General features: G+C 32.3%; 1 protein-coding gene across 1 annotated transcript; it reads right to left on the minus strand.

The window, feature by feature from the left end:
- Positions 1 to 3,907: 3,907 nt before the first annotated feature.
- On the minus strand, positions 3,908 to 10,179 carry LOC115884352 (protein odd-skipped). Its single transcript, XM_030902909.1, has 3 exons — positions 9,920 to 10,179; positions 6,922 to 7,498; positions 3,908 to 4,827 (listed from the first exon to the last, which is right to left on the minus strand). The coding sequence occupies exons 1-3, from the start codon at positions 9,963 to 9,965 to the stop codon at positions 4,395 to 4,397; spliced, it is 1,056 nt and encodes a 351-aa protein (XP_030758769.1). The 5' UTR covers positions 9,966 to 10,179; the 3' UTR covers positions 3,908 to 4,394.
- Positions 10,180 to 22,219: the final 12,040 nt, after the last annotated feature.

Raw genomic sequence — 22,219 nt, forward strand, 5'->3', positions numbered from 1 at the left:
TTCCAAACATATTATCCACTCTCATAGATTAGCCGAACTATCTTTTTTTTCTTACGTCTCTTTCTTCTTGTATTTTATTGAAAGAAAACCCCTGGTATGCCTTACTCTAAAGCCTTGCTGATGATGAAACAGCAAGCATAAAATGGAGTGGAGAATCTTAAAGTTAGTTATAGCTCTGATTACAAAATAATGACGGTGTAATGAAGAGAAGAGGTACTCCGAAGAACGGTAGTCATTTAGGACAGTTCGTGCTGACGAAAATTGGGACTAAAGACCTTTTAATTTGGTACTATAAGTGGAGCGCCTGGGGAACGGTTCCCACGAAGAATTAGGTATTAATTTAGACCGTATATTATATCTAGACACGTATAGTTGTATTGTAACCAACATAACTCTTAAAGTAAAATAATTCTTATGAAAGTTTAATATTTTAGTCCAGCTTAATAAAAAGATTTCTTATTCAGACCATATAGGAGTATCATAACTGAATTTACACTTCAGCACTTAAATTCACAGTCAACTGGCACTTTTTAAAACTTCTGTAGTACTTTTAGTAGATCGATCCCACTTCTGATATTAGAATGTAGTTCGTATTTTCCAAATAAAACACTGGATTTTCTTTGTAACTCCTTTATTCCGTCGTATAGTACTCAGGATGACTGGAATCTCTAGGGTTATTCTCTGAATTTTAAATATCTAAATCTTACATACATGTATAATAACGAATTTGTTTCTGTAATATTCTCATTTTAAATTCACACTAATCTATACTCTATACTAATATATAAAATCCTTAAGTGACTGACATACTGATTAATCACGATCCTGCTCAAACCACTCAACGTAAGAAGCTCAATTTTGGTATACAGGTTGATTCTAGGGTGTACCAGGTTCGATAAGAAGGGATTTTTCGAAATTCCAGTTCCAAGAGGGTGAAACCACCCCTCAAATATTACAATATTTTTTATTTAGAAAACGGTTAAGTTTCCGAAAAAACGCTTAAACACGTATATTTTATTTTGTTTTTTTACATATTTTAAGATTTTTTAAAAATGTATACAGGGTGTTTCGAAAAATCTGGTCATTGATTAATCACGATCCTGCTTAAAGCGCTTGATGTAAAAAGCTGATTTTTGGAAAACAGATTGACTTTAGGGTGTAGAGGTTCGATAAGAAGGGATTTTTCGAAACTCGAATTCTAAGGGGGTGAAACTATCCCTCAAATATTAAAATATTTTTTATTTAAAAACCGGTGAGTTTTTGGGAAAAACTCTTAAACAAGTATATTTAATTTTGTTGTTTTACATATTTTAAGATTTTTTATAAATTTATACAGGGTGTTTCATAAAATATGACCATTGAGTAATCACGATTTTGCTTAAACTGCTTGACCTTTAAAGCTGATTTTTGGCAAACGGATTGACTGTGGGGTGTAGAGGTTCGATAAGGCGCGGTTTCTCGAATCTCAAATTCCAAGAGGGTGAAAACGCCCCTCAAATATTACAATATTTGTTATTTAAAAAACGGTTAGTCTTTCGGGAAAACGCTTGGGCAAGCATAATTTATTTGGGTTTTTTTACATATTTTGAATTTTTTTTAAAATTCATACAGGGTGTTCCAAAAAGTTGGGTAATTTCTTAACCACGATTCTGCTTAAACTGTTTGATGAAAAAAGCTTATGTTTGGCAAACGGATTTTTCGAAAGTCAAATTCCAACGAGATGAAACTACCCCTCAAATATTACCAAGTTATATAATGATGTCGCCATATTGTTTTGTCTCATGCTGACATAAATGTGAGAAAATTTTATCCAGTTTGTATGTTAATGGAAATTCTTGCTTTGCTTTATCATCACCAATACAAATGATTAATTCGACGCGAACGAAGTGGCTGATATACGCTAGTTTGACATAAAATCTGAACAAATTTCGGCAGGATTTAGAAAGTTTTTCAAAGAAGCAAGTACCATCGGCACCCCAGAAAGGTGAAAACACACTCTATTAAAGAACTTATTAGTCACAGACCACAAAGTAGGACAGTAGTTGAAAAGGGCCTTTGTGTCGAAAAGTCATTATAGAATTTATGGCGTTTGTGGTTGGAGTACCATTTATATCGACGGCCCTTTTTGAAATATGGTGTCTTTGCGGTTCTTAAAATCGCTGGTATAGCAGCCTTTTAATTATTTTTGAGTCTTTTATATTCGATTTCGGTATGAACCGATTTTAGTACCTGTCAGCAAAATCGAGAGATTAATCTATACTAATATACAAAATCCTTAAGTAACTCACTGATTAATCACGATCCTGCTCAAGCCACTCAACGTAAGAAGCTGAATTTTGGCATACAGGTTGATTCTAGAAGAAGAAGAAGGGATTTTTCGCAATTCCAGTTCCAAGAGGGTGAAACCACCCCTCAAATATAACAATATTTTTTATTTAAAAAACAGCCAAGTTTCCGAAAAAACGCTTAAACACGTATATTTTATTTTGGTTTTTTTACATATTTTAAGATTTTTTAAAAATGTATACAGGGTGTTTTGAAAATCTGGTCATTATAATAATATAATAATCTGGATTAATCACGATCTTGCTTAAAGCCCTTGGCGTAAAAAGCTGATTTTTCGAAAACGGAATGACTTTAGGGTGTAGAGGTTCGATAAAAAGGGATTTTTCGAAACTAGAATTCCTAATCATTAGTCTAAATTAAAATTATTATTTACTACAATTATTATTAGAAAAAAATGTTAATAATATTCAATGAAACTAAATGTTATTAACGAAAATTACAACATTCCTAAGCCGAAAACCACTCGTAAACTTCTTACTGGCTGGAGATTACCAACGCTCCTTATCAACTTAATAAAAAATACGCTATACATCATAAAAATACATAGATAATAGTTAATTGCTTCAAAGGATTCGGTATAATTACTATTTCAGTTAATTTAAGTAGATCCAGTAAATTTTGTCGGTTAAAAAATTCGAGATTTGCGACATAAAATTAAATTAAGCTCATAAAAATAAATCTAATCATAAAATAAGTTGCTTTTACATCATAATTACTACTTTTATTGTTTAATCATTCCCATTATAGAACATCAACATTAAAATTTAAATAGTTTTGAAACATTCTGTTTGTTTTAACAAATTCATTAATTCAAATAAGTTTTTATTAACATACCAGACACTTACTACTATAAAGAAATTATTTACAATTAGTTTAAACAAAGTATTTTGTATTTTAGGAATGTATTTATCATAAAAATTAATTTTTAAATTCAAGCACGAACTTTTACCGCCATCTAACGGCATGTCGCGATACTAAAGCTTTGATTTAAACTGTACAGATGGCGCCACTTTACTAAAGAAGTTTGAATAATTCTTTTTTGTTATTATTGCAATAATTACGTAGTCAATTACAGGTTCAAGTAGTGATTTTAGGTTGAAAGAGTATTTTTTTGCCATTTGTGAGTATCCCGAAATGATTCCTCAAGTGTACTCAGCTTGGTTAAACAAATTAGAATATACATGTACGTATATTTTTTATTGTATTTTTAATAATAAAACTAATATTTTGATGAAGAAAATTTTATTTACCCTTGCGTACGTGCGTCTCATAGAACTGAAAACATAAATATATTTATATACATTCTATATAGGTACTAAAACGAAAACATATTTACAAATACATAATAATACTGTACAAAAAAACACTATTAATCTTTGGCATATCGTGTCATATTGAATACTTGAAGAAATTCTGTTTTTTTCGCCACTGGGTAAGAAATCAACAAAATAAAATTGTTTAAAGAGTTATTTTTTTAACACGACTGCGTTAAATTCAAAGTAAAACCCGTCAAACCGTCAAGAAATGCTTAAAGTTTCAGGAGATATATCTCCTCCATTCGTCAGAAATAAAAACAAGAAAAAAAGAAAAAACTATATAAATATCTAAACACTAATTTTAACAGATCGCCAACTGTCTATAATAGATCTGCTAAAAAATAAATTGTTTTTGAATAGTAGATATCTTGAAACTGTTGTTTCTTTGTGTTTTTCTCCTGAAGCTCCAAGCTTTTTTTGTCGATTAGACAAATTTCTTTTGCTAGTAAAAAGCAAAAAAAAAGATGGATTCCTTTCCACAAATTCTTTCCAGTGGCAAAAAAAACAGAATTTTTGGGCCGATAAGGCATAGACAATACGGAATACTGTTATGCTACAATTTTTGGATTAATAAAAGTTATAGGTATATAAAAACTAAAATTTCAAAGGTAACTATATCATTTTTGACATTAGTATGGAGGTAGTAAGAATGACTCTAACATCGATACGTATAAACACTCTTTGGTATCTATATAATAATAATTTAACATAAAAACAAATTCGGCAACCAAGTTATCTTTTCATGATGTCTTCTATCGTGAACCCTAATTTTTTAGGTTTCTCTGAACTATTTTTGCAAGGCTCCTTATCTTCTTTCTTCGACAAATCCAACAAGCTGATGTTCTTCTCCATTTCCACAGTCGTATGAGCCTCCTCTCTTCTGATTTCATCCTTCTTCACACCACATTGGTAGATTTCGTGGTTATTTAACTCATGGAAGGATACGAAGAATTTCTGACACCTGGAACACTCCAGAGGCCTCTCTGTGTGAACCAGGAAGTGTGTTTTGAGGTTGGAACGCTGATTGAACGCCTTGGAGCAAACGGAACACTTGTGAGGTGACTCTTCCATGTGAAGGATCTTGTGGACTGCTAGTGTTCTGGATTGGCAGAAGCCTTTTCCACATTCTGTGCATTTGAAGGGTTTTTCTTTTGAATGGATGTATCTGGAAAAGAATATAATTTTATATATGTATATATAAAAGAATTAGATATGAGCAATAGAATCAAATGACTTTAATTACAATTATTACTAAAAAGAGTATACCGGGTGTTGCATCGTCGAGCGGGACATAGGAAATCCCATGTAAATTTTAATGGGGTCAATTATTGGCTTCCCTAATTATTTTGGAGAATAATTCTATTTAGGTTTATTGAAGAGCACTAAAACCCACATTCAAAAGAATAACTTTAGATATTTTTGATTAGCCCGTTTACGAGTTATCAAATGAAGTTGTCATTTCAGAAATTTATCTATTTAGTGCTTTATTATTATTATTAAAAACTCATACCTACATCGAAGATATTAGCCATGAATTCTAAATTTTTTGAATTTGAAAAAGTATAGATGATTAAATGGTATTATCAAGGATCAAAAGGTGTCGGACATGTTTGCTGCTCTGTATCCGAATAGACCAATACCTGGAAAATCTACAATCGCAAGGAATATCCAGAGATGCTATGAGAGACCAAAGGTACTATAATAAAAAACTGCTGATATGAAGCAAGGTAGGAACAAAGAGAAGATGCAAGAAATGATACCGACTTGGAAGTTTTATTGTGCGTGGAAGAGAACGATGGAAAGATCAGCACAAGGAAACTTGAGGATGAAATAGGAATAGATCACACTACAGCGTTTCGAATTTTGAAACCACATAAATATTATTCCTTCAAATATGAAAAGCACCAAGAGCTACGAGATGGGGACGAAATACGGCAGCAGGCGTTTTGTTTTGATATGATGGAAAGAGCAAACACGGATAGGGAATTTTTAAAAACATATGTTTCACTAACGAATGCACGTTTACCTTAAATAATGAACCCAATGTTCAAAATTATCGATATTGGAACAAAGAAAACCAACACAGGTTTGTCGAAACAAGGACGCAATATCCACAGAAAGTAAATGTTTGGGCAGGGATATTCGGACACAATATTATCGGGCTATTATTTCTTACGCGAAATTTAAATGCAGAATAATATTGGAACTACTCGAAAATCATATTTTACCTGCTTTACATGATGCCGCTAGGGGAAAATCAGAAAGTTTGGTACCAAATGGATGGCCGCCCGGCACATAGTACCCTGGCTGTTCAGGAATATTTAGACAATAGTTTTAACGGAAACGTTATTGGCCTAAATCATACAGTAAATTGGCCAGCAAGGTCTCCTGATATTTCTCCAAATGATTTCTTTCTCTGGGGCCATTTAAAAAACAGGATATACAAGGATAAAAAATACCCAAATCTAGACGAGTTAAAAAATGCTATTTCTGCCGAATGCAATAGAATTTCAGTTTACCAACTAGCGAATGTAAGAAGATATTTTTATGATCGCCTGGGTTATTGTCTAGCAGTCGATCGAGGAATATTTGAACATCTTAAATCCTAAAGTTGTAACAATTTAATAGTACCTAAATTAATAAGTTATTGAATATTGTAATAATACTATAATTAACTTTGTAATTGATTACTTTAATTTACTTTAATTCATATTAATTTGTATTTATAAATACATCTTTAAGATTTCCGATGTAGGAATGAGTTTTCAATAATAATAAAGCACTAAATAGGTAAATTTCTGAAATGACAACTTCATTAATTTGACAGTTACCTTTTACCTTGACTGGTGCTCATAAGTAAATACAGGGCCATAAGAAAGGAGGAATATTTAAAAAGAAATCGGCGATAACGCGTAAACGAGCTAATCAAAAATATCTATAAAGTTATTTTTTTGAATGTGGGTTTTAGTGCTCTTCAATAAACCTAAATAGAATTATTCTCTAAAATAATTAGGGAAGTCAATAATTGACCCCATTAAAATTTACATGGGATTTCCTATGTTCCGTCCGACGATGCAACACCCGGTATAGCTTAATATTTTTGAAACAAGCTGTTGATTATTGGTATTTGGTGTAAATAAAAATCACTCGTTGCTTTACTCTTTTGTAAATAATAGAGAATATAAGTTTAGGTTTCTTAAACAATTAACAAAATTAATTTAAACAAAAAGAACTTAAAACAAGTACTATCTTGTATTACCTGTGATCTCTCAAATGATCCTGCCTCCTGAAAGCTTTCCCACAAATGTCACAACTGTAAGGTCTCTCATCCGTGTGAGTTCTTTCGTGTATCAACAAATTATAGCTTTTAGTAAACTGCCTGTTACAGTACTTGCAAATAAACTGCTTCTTAGGTCTGGCATTCCCTCCCATCTTGGGACTCGAAGGAAACAGTGCGTTTGGCCTAACAGGTACTCTCCTATAATCAGAAATCGGGTACCTAGACGGATGGTACATAGCTGCCGCGTTCCTCAGCCAATGGCTCATGATGGCAGGGGTGTAGGTCGGATGAAAGGGTACCAAAGTTCCTGGTACGGTGGGTGGAAGACTGCCAGGAATGGGTTGCATCCTGGGTCCTGGATAGTAAGATCTTTCCGCCATTTTGTCTATGGCTGTTTGGTACCAGTTGTTGTTGTGGTTCTGAAGGGGTTCTGAGCAGAACTGGGGAGGTGAATGCTGAGTGTATGTAGGGGTGTGAGGGGGTGTAAGAAGAGGTGAAGTTGAAAAATCGGCTTCTTGCTTGATTCTGGTACCGTGAAGTTCTGGCGGTATTAACACTGAAAAGATACAAAGAAAAATACGTTTATATAATAGTTTTTAAAAAGTAATTAGCAGAAAAATAATTTTGTAACTGTGTATACAGGGTGCGTAAAAAATAGTGTACCAAACTTCAACGGTTGATTCTACAAATATAAATAAAAGAAAAGTTCCTACGAAAATATACTTTACAAGGAAATTATAGTTCTTAAGAGACTACAGATAAAAATAATATATTTAGTTATTTTTAAGAATATTGGTAAACTGTTTTTCTTGAAATTTGACATTCTTACACATATTTTAATGCCAAAAAGAGTACATTCCACACACGTGTGCAAGTTTATATGATTACATGATGTAAGGGGATCTAAGAATAATAATAAATGAATTAAAAAAGACAAAAAACAAAATAAATATAATTGAAAGAATCTTGTAAAATAAAATGTAAAAATTTCGATATTTTTCTGAATATTTTTCTAAATTTAATAAAAAAAATTAGAGCCACTTGTTCATGATATACTGTAAGTTAAAAAATATTAAATTGTGACTAATGATAACCAGTGTCAAACCTGTAAAAACTGTAAAAATTTAATAATAAAAATCTATAAATGGTGTAAAAATATGCGAAAAAATAAAATAAAAGTTTTATATATACAGGGTTGGTCTTAAATAAGTGCAAATATTTTGGGGGTGGTATATTTCGACCCCAGAAACACGATTACGAGTTTTTTTTTCAAGAAATTTTGTTTTGGAATTTTTTTAGTGTTTAGTTAAAAAACATAATTTCTTGGTAATGTGGCAACATAGGTATTTGATTAAATTTACAAGAAAGAAAACCCAGAAAAAATCCAGTGGTTCTGAAAATTTAAGTAAAAAATATATTTTTTTAATTTTCAAAATAAAATAATAAAATAACTCCGTTATTTTGGATTTATTTCAAAAACGATAAAGAGAAAGTATGTTTCTTTTATCGATATCTACCAGTCCTGAAAATATTTGCGCTTAATTAAAACTCACCCTGTAGGTATAATAAAGCACAGAGACAAAATTAATTAACAAATAAACATACTAACACATATTAAAAATTACCTTGCCAAAAACGGTGTTCTTTTAACCAAGGTTATTTAGTAAAAGGAATACTGCTTGCAATAATGGCATATAGAAATTCTTCGAGAAATTCGGAAGCCACAAAAAACACACAAATAGATAGAGATAAGACAAAATATTCAGAAAAAGGCAGGCGATGTACACTCCTGGACAAAAGTATGGATCCTCAACTTAAATAATAATAATAATAAACAATTTATGCTGCTTTGATATTGGTTTGTATCAATCACAGTTAATTTTGATCATGAGAGCCACCGCTTTGAGAAAATCAACAGATTAAACTGTTTAAAAATTATGTTTTAGTTGAAAACTGAACAAATCAACCAAAATAAACCATATTTTATTGGTCTGTCATATTCTATAGGTCCCGCAGAGTTCATTACTTTTTCTACAATTTTTTTTTCTTAAGAAATACTAGAAAAATTGCAGAAGCAAACCAATCAAACTCGTATTAAAATTAAGAAAAAAAACAGAATCGAGACATAAAAAAGTTTGCATACTGTCACAGGATTGCGCAATCGCTGAACACCTGACATCGCTCCGCCTTCTCTGCTTTGTAAATAGTACCAACAGAGACAACTAGTCATTTATGGTACCAATTTGTGTTTTCAAGAAGACTTGCGCAAGACTAAGACCAAGCATTCAAGACTCTTGCGGTCTTGCATTTTTTTCACCGTTATATCATACAAGAAACTACTTCTTTATTCAAAATGATTGTTCCAATTAATTACAAATAGTGTTTTCTTACAAATAGTGTTTAATTACTTAAAATACTATTTATTTAAAGATTTTCAGTATGTAGAAAGTGCCTTTAGTAAAAATCTATTAAAAAATGCAATACTTGCAAGAGTTTTACAGAAAGACCAAGACCAGGAGAGTGTTTTGGTCTTGTATTTGCACATTAGCGTTGGAAATTGTCAAATCAAAAATGGTTCACTAATAAAAGGCCAGTTTTTTATAGAAATATCATTCAATCAGCCTGTAATGGATATAATTAACCACAGAAATAATATAAACTTGCTTACTATTCAGCATAACTATGTCAGCATCATCAGCAGATGACTAAAACTTAAAAAAAAAACATTTTTAATCATCTGCTGATGCTAACATGGTTAGGAAAACGCGCATCCAGTGCAAAAGTAAAGTATTTTGGTGTATTGTGGTGAATTAGTGACTTATTTTACAAGAAATAACAGTTAACTAATTACTAATAATAAAAAAGTAACAGTTAAACAAAAATTTACAATTTATCTTGCAGAATTACCGATAATATTGGTTTTATTCGATAAAAAAATACTTATTACAGACTCTAAACATATTTCTAGTGTACACACCTCTTTTTGCACATTCTTCATCACTTTCAAACATATTCCCGTTCATATTTATTCAAATAACTCAAAAAAAATCGCACAAAAGTTCTTTCAACGGGCGCGCACAAACTCGAAACCGCCCGTCAACGGCAAGCACAACGCTGTATATTTTGACACTTTCAATTTGACGTGACTGACATGCGTCCAACTCACTGACACAGCAAGCTATGATAAACTGGTGCAAAACAAGCAAGCGGACCACCGTTGCGCGTAGTAGAGCTACCTAACTGTCAGATAGTGAAGTAAAAGTAGCGCAGAGGCGGGGTTTTCGGTAAACCCGGCTCGTTCTCATTGGACGGAAGCGGCGGCTGCTTTTCACATTTTCACCCGTTTCCTGGGCGATGCAGGGGGCGCTGGCGACCGGGGGGTGAACGATAAGGGATGATTTTAAGCGGGGAGCTGAGGTAATTGGGTTAGGGTTGGTTTTTGATGGGGATTGAGGCTTAAAACAGCGAATTATTCGATTCGGAATGTTATTTGAGTCTGTACTGGATATAATTAAAAGGTATAATTCAAATATTGTTGATGTTTAACAAGAAAAAATCCTATAAATCTTGTAACTTTAAGAATTGTTACAGGACAAAGATTATAAATAATATTTATACTTTTGTGGGGAATTTGTTTCTTAAAAAATTGAAATAATACATACAGTTTGCAATTCCATATATACGAGGAGTTTTAGAAAAGATAAGAATGCTTATAGAGGGTGGTCAGAACTGTAATCCGGTTTTGGAGATAGTTTCATTTTTATTTCGATTTTTCCAAATAAACACACCGGAAAAGTCTAGGGATATTACAATTTTATCTAGCCATCGTCAGTAATTTTATTTTTTGCATTTCTGATATAATAAAATTAAAATAAACAAATAGTTTAGAGGACGTATTGGAAATAAAAATGCGAAATTTACCGGATTTTTGAAATTTACCTTGATTTGTATTGAACTCAAAAAAGTACACAATTTTTTTTATTCTAAACTGTGAATTAAAAAAAAAAGATAAAACCATTTTTACTTAATAAAGGGTATAGCCTCCTTTACTGTTCATTACAGCCCTACATCGTCTCTCCATGCTACTGATCAGATTGTCGATATCTTCTTGAGGTACAGCCTGCCACGCTGCATTCACGGCCCGAACCAGATCCCTACGAGTTTCACGAGGCATACCTATTCTCAAAATCTATACCTAAGTATACCTATTCTCAAAAATCATTGGCATATGGTAACACGACAGGCTCAAGAATTAAATCACGGTATGTGATTCCTGTTAGAAACCTTTCAAGAAAAACGAGATCGGTTTTTCGGCCTAACTGGACTCCTCCCCAGGCCATAACTGTTCCACCTTGATAAGGGTGCACTTCCTGAACATAATCCAACCGAATAAGATTTCCTGGTTCTCTCCATACCCTAAGCCTTCTCGAATCCGAATGAATTCCAAAGCGTGACTCATCCGTGAAGAGAACATTGGCCCATTCTTCATTCGACCACTGAACATGATCTTGATCCCACAAATATCGTACCTCTCGATTTCCTCTCGTTAAGGGTTGAGCTCTCCAGGGGCGTCTGCTTCTTAAGTTGACATCTGTTAATCTATTGCGGACAGTATCAGGACTAACGGTTACATTATGTGTTTCCTGGAGAATTAAACTAAGCTCTGGTGCTGTAAGAATCGGTCGGCGTCGAGCACTTAATTGTAAAAAATGATCTTGCTGAGGGGTAGTAATACGATGTCGCCCTGTGTGCATTTCAGTAACATCACCACTTTCACGGTAGCGTGCACTTAATCGCGATATTACACTTTGCGTTGTATTTAATGCTCTAGCTACGTCGATTTGGTGCATTCCAGCTTCGAACATATCGACGGCCCTTAGCATTTCGTCTCTTTTAAGATGTCTACGCTCCATAATGTCGTTTAATACTAAACAGAGTTATTTGAATGAATTCTGACCAGTTATCATAAAAACATAGCCAGTACAGGTTAAATTCGAACAATTGACGCTAGGTACTTTTTATACATTTGACAAAAAATGCACAAACACTTCTGCAAATATCCCAAATTTAGAAATAACTAGTGTGATTACTTCGTTTCAATCGAAGTAGAAAGAATCGGCCTACAAATATGTGGTTGTTTATTCAAAGCATTTATTTTTAACTTTAATAAAATGATATCCCTAGATTTTTCCGGTGTGTGTATATACAGGCCTGGTCGAATATAAAAAGTATTTAAAAAAGGGCGATTTCCACAAATCTAAAATTTGTCAGTATTCATGGAACACAGGGCACACAGTAGACTTGTGAAAAAATTACAATGAAAGTACTGATAGCTTCTAAACAAGAAATAGAAAAAGCTTTCTTAATCCAATCTAATAAAAATAAATGTACTTATTATTGCTTAGGCAGCTGTAGAGGTATGGCAATCGCTTCTTTCATTTTAAAAACATAAAATAAATAAACATATAAGTAAAAATTAAAAATAAACTAAAAATAATTATATTTAAACAGAAAGTATTATTGTTTTCAGGTACCAAGTAATTATTATTTGTCATATAATATCATTTTGAGAGAATGAAATTTTAAAAATACAAACGGTTTGGTTTGGGAAATACTAAAGTTATATTTAGGTAGATATTTTAAATAGTATTTTTCTTTGTCTTTTTTAACGACAGAAGGAGATACAGCTCCTGAAATTTAAACTATTTTAGTAATGAGAATGTTTGAATACTAAGTTTAAGCCACTATAAATTAGAAATAAGTAAACTAACCTGTCAGGTGTAACCAAACTTCATGAATTTATAATTATTTAGTTATTCTAACCAATTCATACAAAACAAGACTGTACCAATTCTGATCAAATGTAACTGAAATATTTAGATCAAAAACACCCAAAATAAAGAACCATCGCATAGTGCAAAGTTACATATCGGTTTAATCAGACCCTGTATCTAATTGAAAACCGATGTTCAGGTTTCGATAAAAACCACCCTTTTTATCGACCGCTTTTTTATGTCTAAAAGAGAAAAATAAATTTTTGTTTATGTTCGTTACTGTGATGACACCACGGTAGACCTTAACTGAGAAAGTCAACAAATGCGTCACGTAAAAATGAAAATAAACATCTCAGTTGACGCTTATGCAAGTCCACATAACTTTTGCCCATCGGAGACCAATAAAGTATTTTATGTTTGAGGATATGAAAGGAAATAAACAAGTTTAAACAGTATAAACAATCAAATACGTAATGTTAAATATGGTATGCCGATAGATCAGTAAGCAGTAGGAATTTACAAAATTAATTTTAAATAGGTATCAAAGAGTGATATATTTTTTTTAATTTTGTTTTAAAATTTCTGAAAAATACCAGGTGGTAAATCCGATGGTGGTAAATACGATGATGTAAAATAACCCCAGCAACACTAGAAGAAGTCTTCCGTGAATTGGACTGGGCCAATAGGATTAAAAATAGATGGAGAATATTTTAACCATCTAAGATTCGCAATTGCCAGTAGTCCTGAAAAACGACAAGCACAAATTAAGGAACTAAATACAGCCAGCATTAAAGTAGGTCTCAAAATAAATTTAGCGAAGACTAAAGTAATGTACAACGTACAACGACCTAGTAAACAGAAAGGAATAAAAAGGGATTTTTCGAAATTCCAGTTCCAAGAGGGTGAAACCACCCCTCAACTATTTCAATATTTTTTATTTAAAAAACGGTCAAGTTCCCGAAAAAACGCTTAAACACTGTATTTTATTTTGTTTTCTTACATATTTTAAGATTTTTTAAAAATGTATACAGGGTGTTTCGAAAAATCTGGTCATTGGTTAATCACGATCCTGCTTAAAGCGCTTGACGTAAAAAGCTGATTTTTGGAAAACAGATTGACTTTAGGGTGTAGAGCTTCGATAAGAAGGGATTTTTCGGAACTCGAATTCTAAGGGGGTGAAACCACCCCTCAAATATTAAAATATTTTTTATTTTAAAACCGGTGAGTTTTTCGGAAAAACTCATAAACACGTATATTTTATTTTGTTGTTTTACATATTTTAAGATTTTTTATAAATTTATACAGGGTGTTTCATAAAATATGACCATTGAGTAATCACGATTCTGCTTAAACTGCTTGACGTTTAAAGCTGATTTTTGGCAAAAGAATTGACTGTGGGGTGTAGAGGTTTGATAAGGAGGGGTTTCTCGAATCTCAAATTCCGAGAGGGTGAAAACGCCCCTCAAATATTACAATATTTGTTATTTAAAAAACGGTTAGTCTTTCTGGAAAACGCTTGGACAAGCATTAACACATACCGTTTTTATTAAATAAAATAACTCGATTACATTTTTTCAGTTTTATACAGTTTTTTTCACAATATTTTGAAGTAATCACTTGTCATCTTGTCAATCAAATTTTAATATATTGCTATGCGTTCCAGTTGTACCAACTTATTTCTTTGTAAAATAAAATAAACTACTTTGAAATTAAAATGACAGACACATCTATCATTGTCATGGATCTTCTCGTTGTACAGACTATAATAATATCGCCATATTGTTTTTTCTCATGCTGACATAAATGTGAGAAAATTTTGCTTTGCTTTATCATCACCATTACAAATGATTAATTCGACACGAATGAAGTCGCGGGTACACGCTAGTACTTTATTTTTGACGAAAAAAATATCCATTGCTTTTTTGCATCTGATATAATCCTTGTGTATTATGTATTAAAAAAGTGAGGTATCCTCAGAAAATAAATCAGAATTCGATCAGAAAATAATTTGAACAAAATCTCAATATTCCATTTTTGTTTTTCTCAAGTCTTATGACCTTAAAAATACATGCAACCTTATACTGATAATTGAATACAACCGAACTATAAACTATGCAGTTATGGCAAGGCCATTAAAGGATTAACAAGTTAACACAAACAATTAGTTGGTTCTTTAAAAGTGACCAAACGCTCGTAAAAAGCGTTTCGAAGATGATTGATTTGACAGTTTACAGGCTTTTTATAGCGTCTTGACCGCGCGCAAACCGCGGGACTTTGTCAACTAATGAGTAATTGTTTCTGCGGTGGTACCGTAAAATCGATGAAAACGTTTTATTATGATTGGATAATATTCAAAATAATGAAACGATCAAATACGGTTATACTTTTTATTAGGTTGATTTTTCTCAAATGGATATTGATGAAAGAAACAAGAGGAGAGATGCTATGTGGCTTTAGTAATGCCATATTTGATGTTGGTTAAATCATCCCTATTGCCGTAAGGCCTATAGGTATCTTCTTATTCTATGCCTTTTAATTAATAAAAAACAGCAGTTTTAAATAGTAGTGGGAACTATCGAATGAATACTAGTAGGAGATATTAGCCGATTGGGCTCCTCCACATGCGCAGTTCGCTTGACCTTGACATATGTGGCTTTCAAACCTCCTTGAGTGATTCCAGAAAGAACCTTGTTGTGAGACCTTAAACGACCTTTAAGGTTGACTTTCAGATGTATTTGAAATGCGTTTGTGTACCCTTCACAAGGAGCTTGAAAAAGCATTCGATAGTCGTGGCTCAACGATAACCATTTAGTCGCACGGCGAGGTTGTCACATATGCTTTAGTATACAAATGAATGAATGATTTTATTCGAATAAAACTATTCGATAGTTGAAATCATTCATTCATTAACCATTCGATAGTCTAATTCATTCGATAGTTCCCATCGCTAGTTTTAACACACTCAGTGACATGACAAAAATTTGCAATTTCAATTTCATTTAATGACATTCATTTATCGAATTTTAACTACAGAGCAGCCTCCCTATTTGTTCTCGTTATTTCACTACGTTGACCATGATCATTCGACTAGGCAAGTGCATTATTTTAAAATTCCTCAACACCGAACAGCTAACTTTCAAAAATCTTTCAGTTTCATAGCGCCACATTTGTGGAATAATATTTCTAATAACTTTAAATTTCAATCTTTTGCAGATTATAAAAAACAAATTAAAAATCATTTACTAAATTCGTAAAAATTATAATTTCGTCGACTGATTTGTGAGGTTCTTGTTCTTCTGATATACCCGTCATTGGTTGCTGTTCCGGTTTCGTTATGCCTCTCTGCTTTTCTCCGCTCATCCCTGATAAAATTATATTTTCACTATTTTTATCTAATTTTAATTCTTTTAATTCTGTTTATTTCTATAATTTAATTTATTTTAATTTTGTTTTTGGGGTCGCACCACTTTGTGTCATTGTATCGGTTTTTTAATCGCGGTGCGATCCCTTTAGACACACATTTATTAATAATAATATTCTGTAAAATTTAATGGGGTCTAATAAAGAAATTTGAATTTGAATTTGAAAAATTGTCAATTTTCATGCCTATATGTATGGAAAAAAGTCGAAAAATTGCCCATTTTTGGCTAGTTTTAATATACCCTGTATATTAAAAATAGCCGATAATAATTAAAAATAGGTCCGAACTGTATTCCAGAAACTTCGACAGCATATTCTGCAGATAAAAATAAGTAAAAAAGTTCGTATGAATGTATGTCCAAAAATGCTTAGTTTCGGAGATACAGGGTGTAGAAGTTTCATTATTATTTCGATTTTTTCCAAATAATTTCTGAAGTAACGTCAATATTTGAATGAAAATTAGTGGATGGGTGTTTTTTGACATGAGAAATTTGATTTTGATGTCAATATGACTCCCATTTGTAGGCGGCGCCACCTACATGTGATTTAACTGTTCTGAAGAGTAATAACTTTTCGTCGGTACCTGTATAAAACTACTGAGTAAAAAAATATACATTTGCGACTTTTTTTACATAAAAAAGGTCTCTTGGTAAATATCGCTACGAGTAATGGTTCTCGAGATATTTGGAATCGAAATTATCAATACCTGTCATTATTGACATAAATTAAATATGTTGACTAAATAGTTATTAGACTGAAATCATAAATTTGAAATCTTTTTGTGTCAAAAGTTCAAAAGAAACTGTTTAATTATCATTTATTCGCAGAAAAACTTATGACTAATTTAAATAAATAAAAATGTATTATTTCAGTCAAACAACTATAGGTTATACTCAACGTATGCTTATTTTTTGTCAATAATGACATGTATGGACTATTTCCATTCTAAGTATCTTGAGAAGGGTTGCTCGTAGAGATTTTTACCAAAAAACATTTTTTGCATAAAAAGTCATGGAAATGTATATTTTTTTATCAGTGGTTTTATACAGGTACGGTCGAAAAGTTATTACTCTTCAAAACAGTTAAAACACATGTAGGTGGCGCCCCCAACAAATAGGAGTAATTTTGATATCGAAATCAAATTTCTCGTGTCACAAAAGTGCTAGATACCGATTTTCATCCAAATATTGACGTTACTTCAGAAATTATTTGGAAAAAATCGAAATAAAAATGAAACTTCTACACCCTGTATCTCGGAAACTAAGGATTTTAGGACATACATTTATACGAACTTTTTTACTTATTTTTATCTGTAGAATATGCTGCCCAAGTTTCCGGAATACAGTTCGGACCACCCTGTATATTCAAGGATCTTGGTCCTAAAATTATGAAAATTACAGCACTTGTAGGAAATTTTATGTAGATTTCGAATATATACAACTTCAAAGGCTTAGATACCTTGATTTTGTGAGAAAATAAAATTTTTGAACCCGTGTTTTCGAGCTATATTTGATGGTGGTTGAAACATCCCTTACATCTACTGTTACCGAAAGACCCTAATGGCCTATATCTTCTTATTCTTAGCCCTTTTTCTTTTTATCTTCATTTTGTAAAAAAATAAAATTTTTGAGCCTCTGTTTTGAGCAATTTTTGATGATAGTTACATCCATTACTGTGCCGTAAGACCGCAATGGCCTATATTTTCTTGTTCTACGCCTTTTAATTAGTAAATAACAGCAGTTTTAACAAATTCAGTTACAAGACAAAAATCGCCAATTTTCATGACTAAAACGTATGGAAAAAAGTCGAAAAATTGGCAATTTTAGGCTATTTTTTACACATATTTAACACTTTTAGAAAAACAGTAAAAATAGTGCTAAAATTATGAAATTTTCATCACTTATAGTAAATTTATGTGGATTCAAAATATATACCTACAACTTTAAAGGCTCGCATTCCTTGATTTTGTAAAAAAGTATATTTTTTGAACCCCGGTTTTTAGCTATTTTTGAAGATACCTAGTTAAATCGTCCCTTACATCCATTACTGTTTTCGTAAAACCACAATGATCCATATTTTCTTATTCTACGCCTTGTAATTAGTAAATAACATTAGTGACACGACGAAAATCGCCAATTTTTATGAATAATATAGTAGGCAAAAATAGAAAAAATGCGCATTTTTGACTGTTTTTTTAAATGTTGTGTGAAATATACATAAAAACTACATAAGTAGCAAGATAGGAATTTGTATTAAAAATAGCATCTAAAGGGATATTAAAAAAATATTAAATAACTGTTGTAACAATAAGTCATTCAGTAGACATTGTTATGAATGTAAATATTAATATATGGAACAGTTTATCAGCCTTTTACAGTAAACAGACTCCTTTTTTCTTACTGTTTTGTACCATGAAAATAATGCAATGTTATGTATAATTGGCATAGAAATACCTTTTAAAACACTGACTCATGAAACACAAAAAAAAAATTAGTTGAAAATCAATTTTATAAATACTTATTTTTTTTTCTTTAATACTAGTATTTTTGTTTATTGTTTTTTATTGCATATTTTATAGCAATGAGTGGTTTCAATTAGCGTAGAAGTTTGTTTCTTTAATTTCAATATAAGCATTCAGGACGTCAAAATTAGTGGTAGACATTTTCAATTATTAGAAAAAGTTACCAAACTTTTAACTTTACCACTAGTTATACTTCAAAATTTGCGAGAAATGTCATTTTGGCCTTTGATTATCTTCCGTCAAGAGAAATTATGGTTAGAAATCAAAAGTTGATTGTTTTATAAGCTAAATACTTTGAATAAGAAGACTAAGGAAGGAGCATATAAAAAATCTTAGGTCCACAGCGATGGGACTCAAATATGGCCGACTTAAATTCCGGTTTATCAGTGCCGTTCTAATTTTATTTAAAAAATGTAAAAATTTGATGTAGGGTAGACGTGGGGTAGACTCAATAATTTGTTATTTTATTTTACGTTGTGAATAAATGTTGGTAGTTATTAAAATTGTTATAAAAACATATTATTATAATAAAAATAGATAAGTTTTATTAATTATTCATTAACACAAACATCCGATACGCTACTGAAGCAGGTAAGTCAAATTGACGTATCTAAATTTTTTGACATCTAATCTTTGACAAGTAGTAAATAAAAGCAAAAATGCAAGAAAAAATATATAATTAGTTAATTTAAGTGAATTTCATAAATGATCGGTTTACTACAGGTATGGTATATTATATAGTCACTTACTAGCGAAAAGTTGTTCCATTATTTCTCTCGATTTTTGCCGAGATCTACCGCACGCTACACGACCAACTATTTTAGAGTCTTTTTCGATAAATCGCGATAGTGTCACTGTTAATTTAAGTTCTGCCACAATTTCCCTCTAGATTTACTACCTTTATACAACTATCAGTAGTAGAATAAATAATAAATAACATAAAATAAGCTCCGTAAAGACTGACAAATCCACAAAATTTCAAATCAAATTCAAATGTGTCAAATGAATCGTCAAACAGAACTGTCAAGGATCCCCACCCTATAGAGTCCTTTTTCCGCCCACCATGCATGAATACATGGATAGCATTATGCTCCTTTCTTAGTCTTCTTATTCAAAGGCTAAATATTAGGCTTCCTCTCCATAAAGACCTCAACGTAGAGATAACTCAACGTTTCAACGTCTCCATAGAGATCTCAAGTTGTATCCATTACAACTGGCTAACGCAAGCTATTGCTAGGATATTCTATTAATTTTAATTGTGTTTTTCAAACATTATGAATGATAGTAAACTAAAAAATATAAAGTGTAATTGAAAACACTATTTATTCCACTAATTGCGAGGTTCTGAATGAAACTTAAGTTCGGTTATCTATGAAGCTGTATGACCTTCAATCTATACCTTACATAGATACACGTGTACAGTACTGGTATCTATGTAAGATATAGTAGATTTTTCCAAGATATTTCTACAATAATTTTATCTATCTCCATCCGGGTCTCTCTCTATATCTCTCATCAATAAGCCGCCTTGTAATTTCCAAAACATCCCAGCTATCTATCATTATTTATTTATTATTCCAATAAAATTGAAAATAAACGAGTCGCGCGAGGATCAAACGGGCCGACTCGCGCTTATCGCCGATATTGATTGCAATATATAGTAGTCAATATACTTAGATAAAAGTGTTAAGAAATTACGATTGCTGCTTTGATCTTGCCGCCACGCCACAACGATTACAAGGGAACAGTAGCGATAGATGTGTATAAAGTAGAGTTGGGCTAAAAAGTGTAAAACTTTTGGAAAACAAGTTCATTATAGTAAACTTTTATTGACCACTTTTTGACCATTTTCGTGACTGCTTTTGCAACGCCGGACGGTGGGGTATTAGCATGAAAAAGGTGATCGAAATTCGAAAAAGCAAATGTGTTTAAGATTTCCCAAAAAAAGATAAATGATAAGTTAAATCATCTCTGCCATGAATGGCGTTGCTATGGGTGTGTTTAGTTGCATTCATTTGTTTCAACGAAACGTCATAGTTGTTACTTCTCACAGATAAGAGGTAAATGGCTAAATTTTATGTGTTTAAAATTATAAATTGTTGTTGTTCTTGTGCTCTTTTTTATTATTTATTTTTGATATTCTCTATACTACAAAAACGATTTTTTTTTTGCAACTAAAATTTTTTTTGCAACTAAAAAAGTTCAGAAAATTTGATTAAATTTGTGACATTTTTATTATATTTAGAGATTTAGTTGCGCATTTCGAAGAATTCAGCATATTGTCTATATACGTTTTACTTAGTAAACATTGGGCTTTCATACAGTAAAATAAAATACTGCGACTTTTTGCGATTTTGCTGATAAAATGAGAAAAGCATTCTTGGTTTCCTCTAATTTGCCAATCAGTGATATACTAATGCGAGGTGTAAACCGCGATGGCATTGTTGTGTACAAAGCGATCGCATTAGTGCCATTAGCAGTATAGCACAATTTGGCATTAGTAGCGACTTTAGTGGTATGGGCATTGCTCGCGGATCACTCGTAGTAGTAGTAGTTGCGATATTACTACTGGCACTGACCGTGGAAACACTGGAACAGTGATATTTCTTTCTTTTTTTAGAATCGACGAATTATCCTTTATTTTGTTCATATTATTTCCTCTTTAATTGAAAATAGCAATAATTTATATAAGGTCTACATAAAAAAATTTCGATCAACTATCAGTGTCAAATACCCCACTGTGCGCCGCAGAAGGGTTCTGGGCCTATGAATGGGGGCATTGATGAGCAATTTCGTATTTTCCTAATAACGCTAAGATACCCTATTTCAAAGACAATAAGTATTAGTCCAAAATCCGCGTGCAAAAACATGGAAGAATTTTCTGAAGGTTCATATTTTAAAGGTCGATTGCATTTTACGCTGTATTCCGTTGCAAAACGAGGCGAACCAGACCGGTAAACTACGGTAAAGAGGTTCCTGAAAAACATCGGTTTGATATGGAACGGTTTGTAGAATGTAGAATGTTTAGGAGGGGAGTTAATCATCGCGACCTTATAAATCTATTGTGTGTTCCCCTTTCTTGAGTTATAACGAGTTATAACTCATCATACAGTCTCAGGGCTTTAAGAAAAGCCAGTATCTGAGACGGCTCCACAGAGGCCAGCTCTCCATCCTTGACATCAGCCGTACCAAAGTTCATGGCACGAATGGTCGTCGTCTCGGCGCACTCAGTGATGAGGTGTTCTGGTGTTTCCCCATATTCCCCACAGAATCTGCATTCGCCGTTGTTTCTCAGTTTCAGCCTACTGAGGTGTTCGTTGAGGAGACAGTGTCCTGTTAGAAACCCCGTGACAATCCGAAGATTGTTTTTACTTAAATCAAGGAAAACCTTTGATTTTTCTCGGTCATAAGTTCTAAGAAACTTTTTCGACTGTCTTAGACCGTTGGAGGACACCCATTCCAAGTTACGGATGGAGTCTTCCAGATTCTTCAGTTGGTTCCCGCTTTCAGTTGGTTCCCGTTTGGAAAACAGAACGGTTCTGGTTCAGTTAGAGGAGTGTTC

Source organism: Sitophilus oryzae, unplaced genomic scaffold (genome assembly GCF_002938485.1).
Source record: "Sitophilus oryzae breed Bouriz unplaced genomic scaffold, Soryzae_2.0 scaffold_227_pilon_pilon, whole genome shotgun sequence".
NCBI classification, from domain to species: domain Eukaryota; kingdom Metazoa; phylum Arthropoda; class Insecta; order Coleoptera; family Curculionidae; genus Sitophilus; species Sitophilus oryzae.

Excerpts from the sequence above, each read along its gene's own strand:
- LOC115884352 (XM_030902909.1), bottom strand. The coding sequence starts at position 9,965 with ATGAACGGGAATATGTTTGAAAGTGATGAAGAATGTGCAAAAAGAG. Across the intron at positions 7,499-9,919 it reads TGAAGAATGTGCAAAAAGAG|TGTTAATACCGCCAGAACTT; the intron begins GTGTGTACACTA and ends GTATCTTTTCAG. Across the intron at positions 4,828-6,921 it reads GATCATTTGAGAGATCACAG|ATACATCCATTCAAAAGAAA; the intron begins GTAATACAAGAT and ends ATTCTTTTCCAG.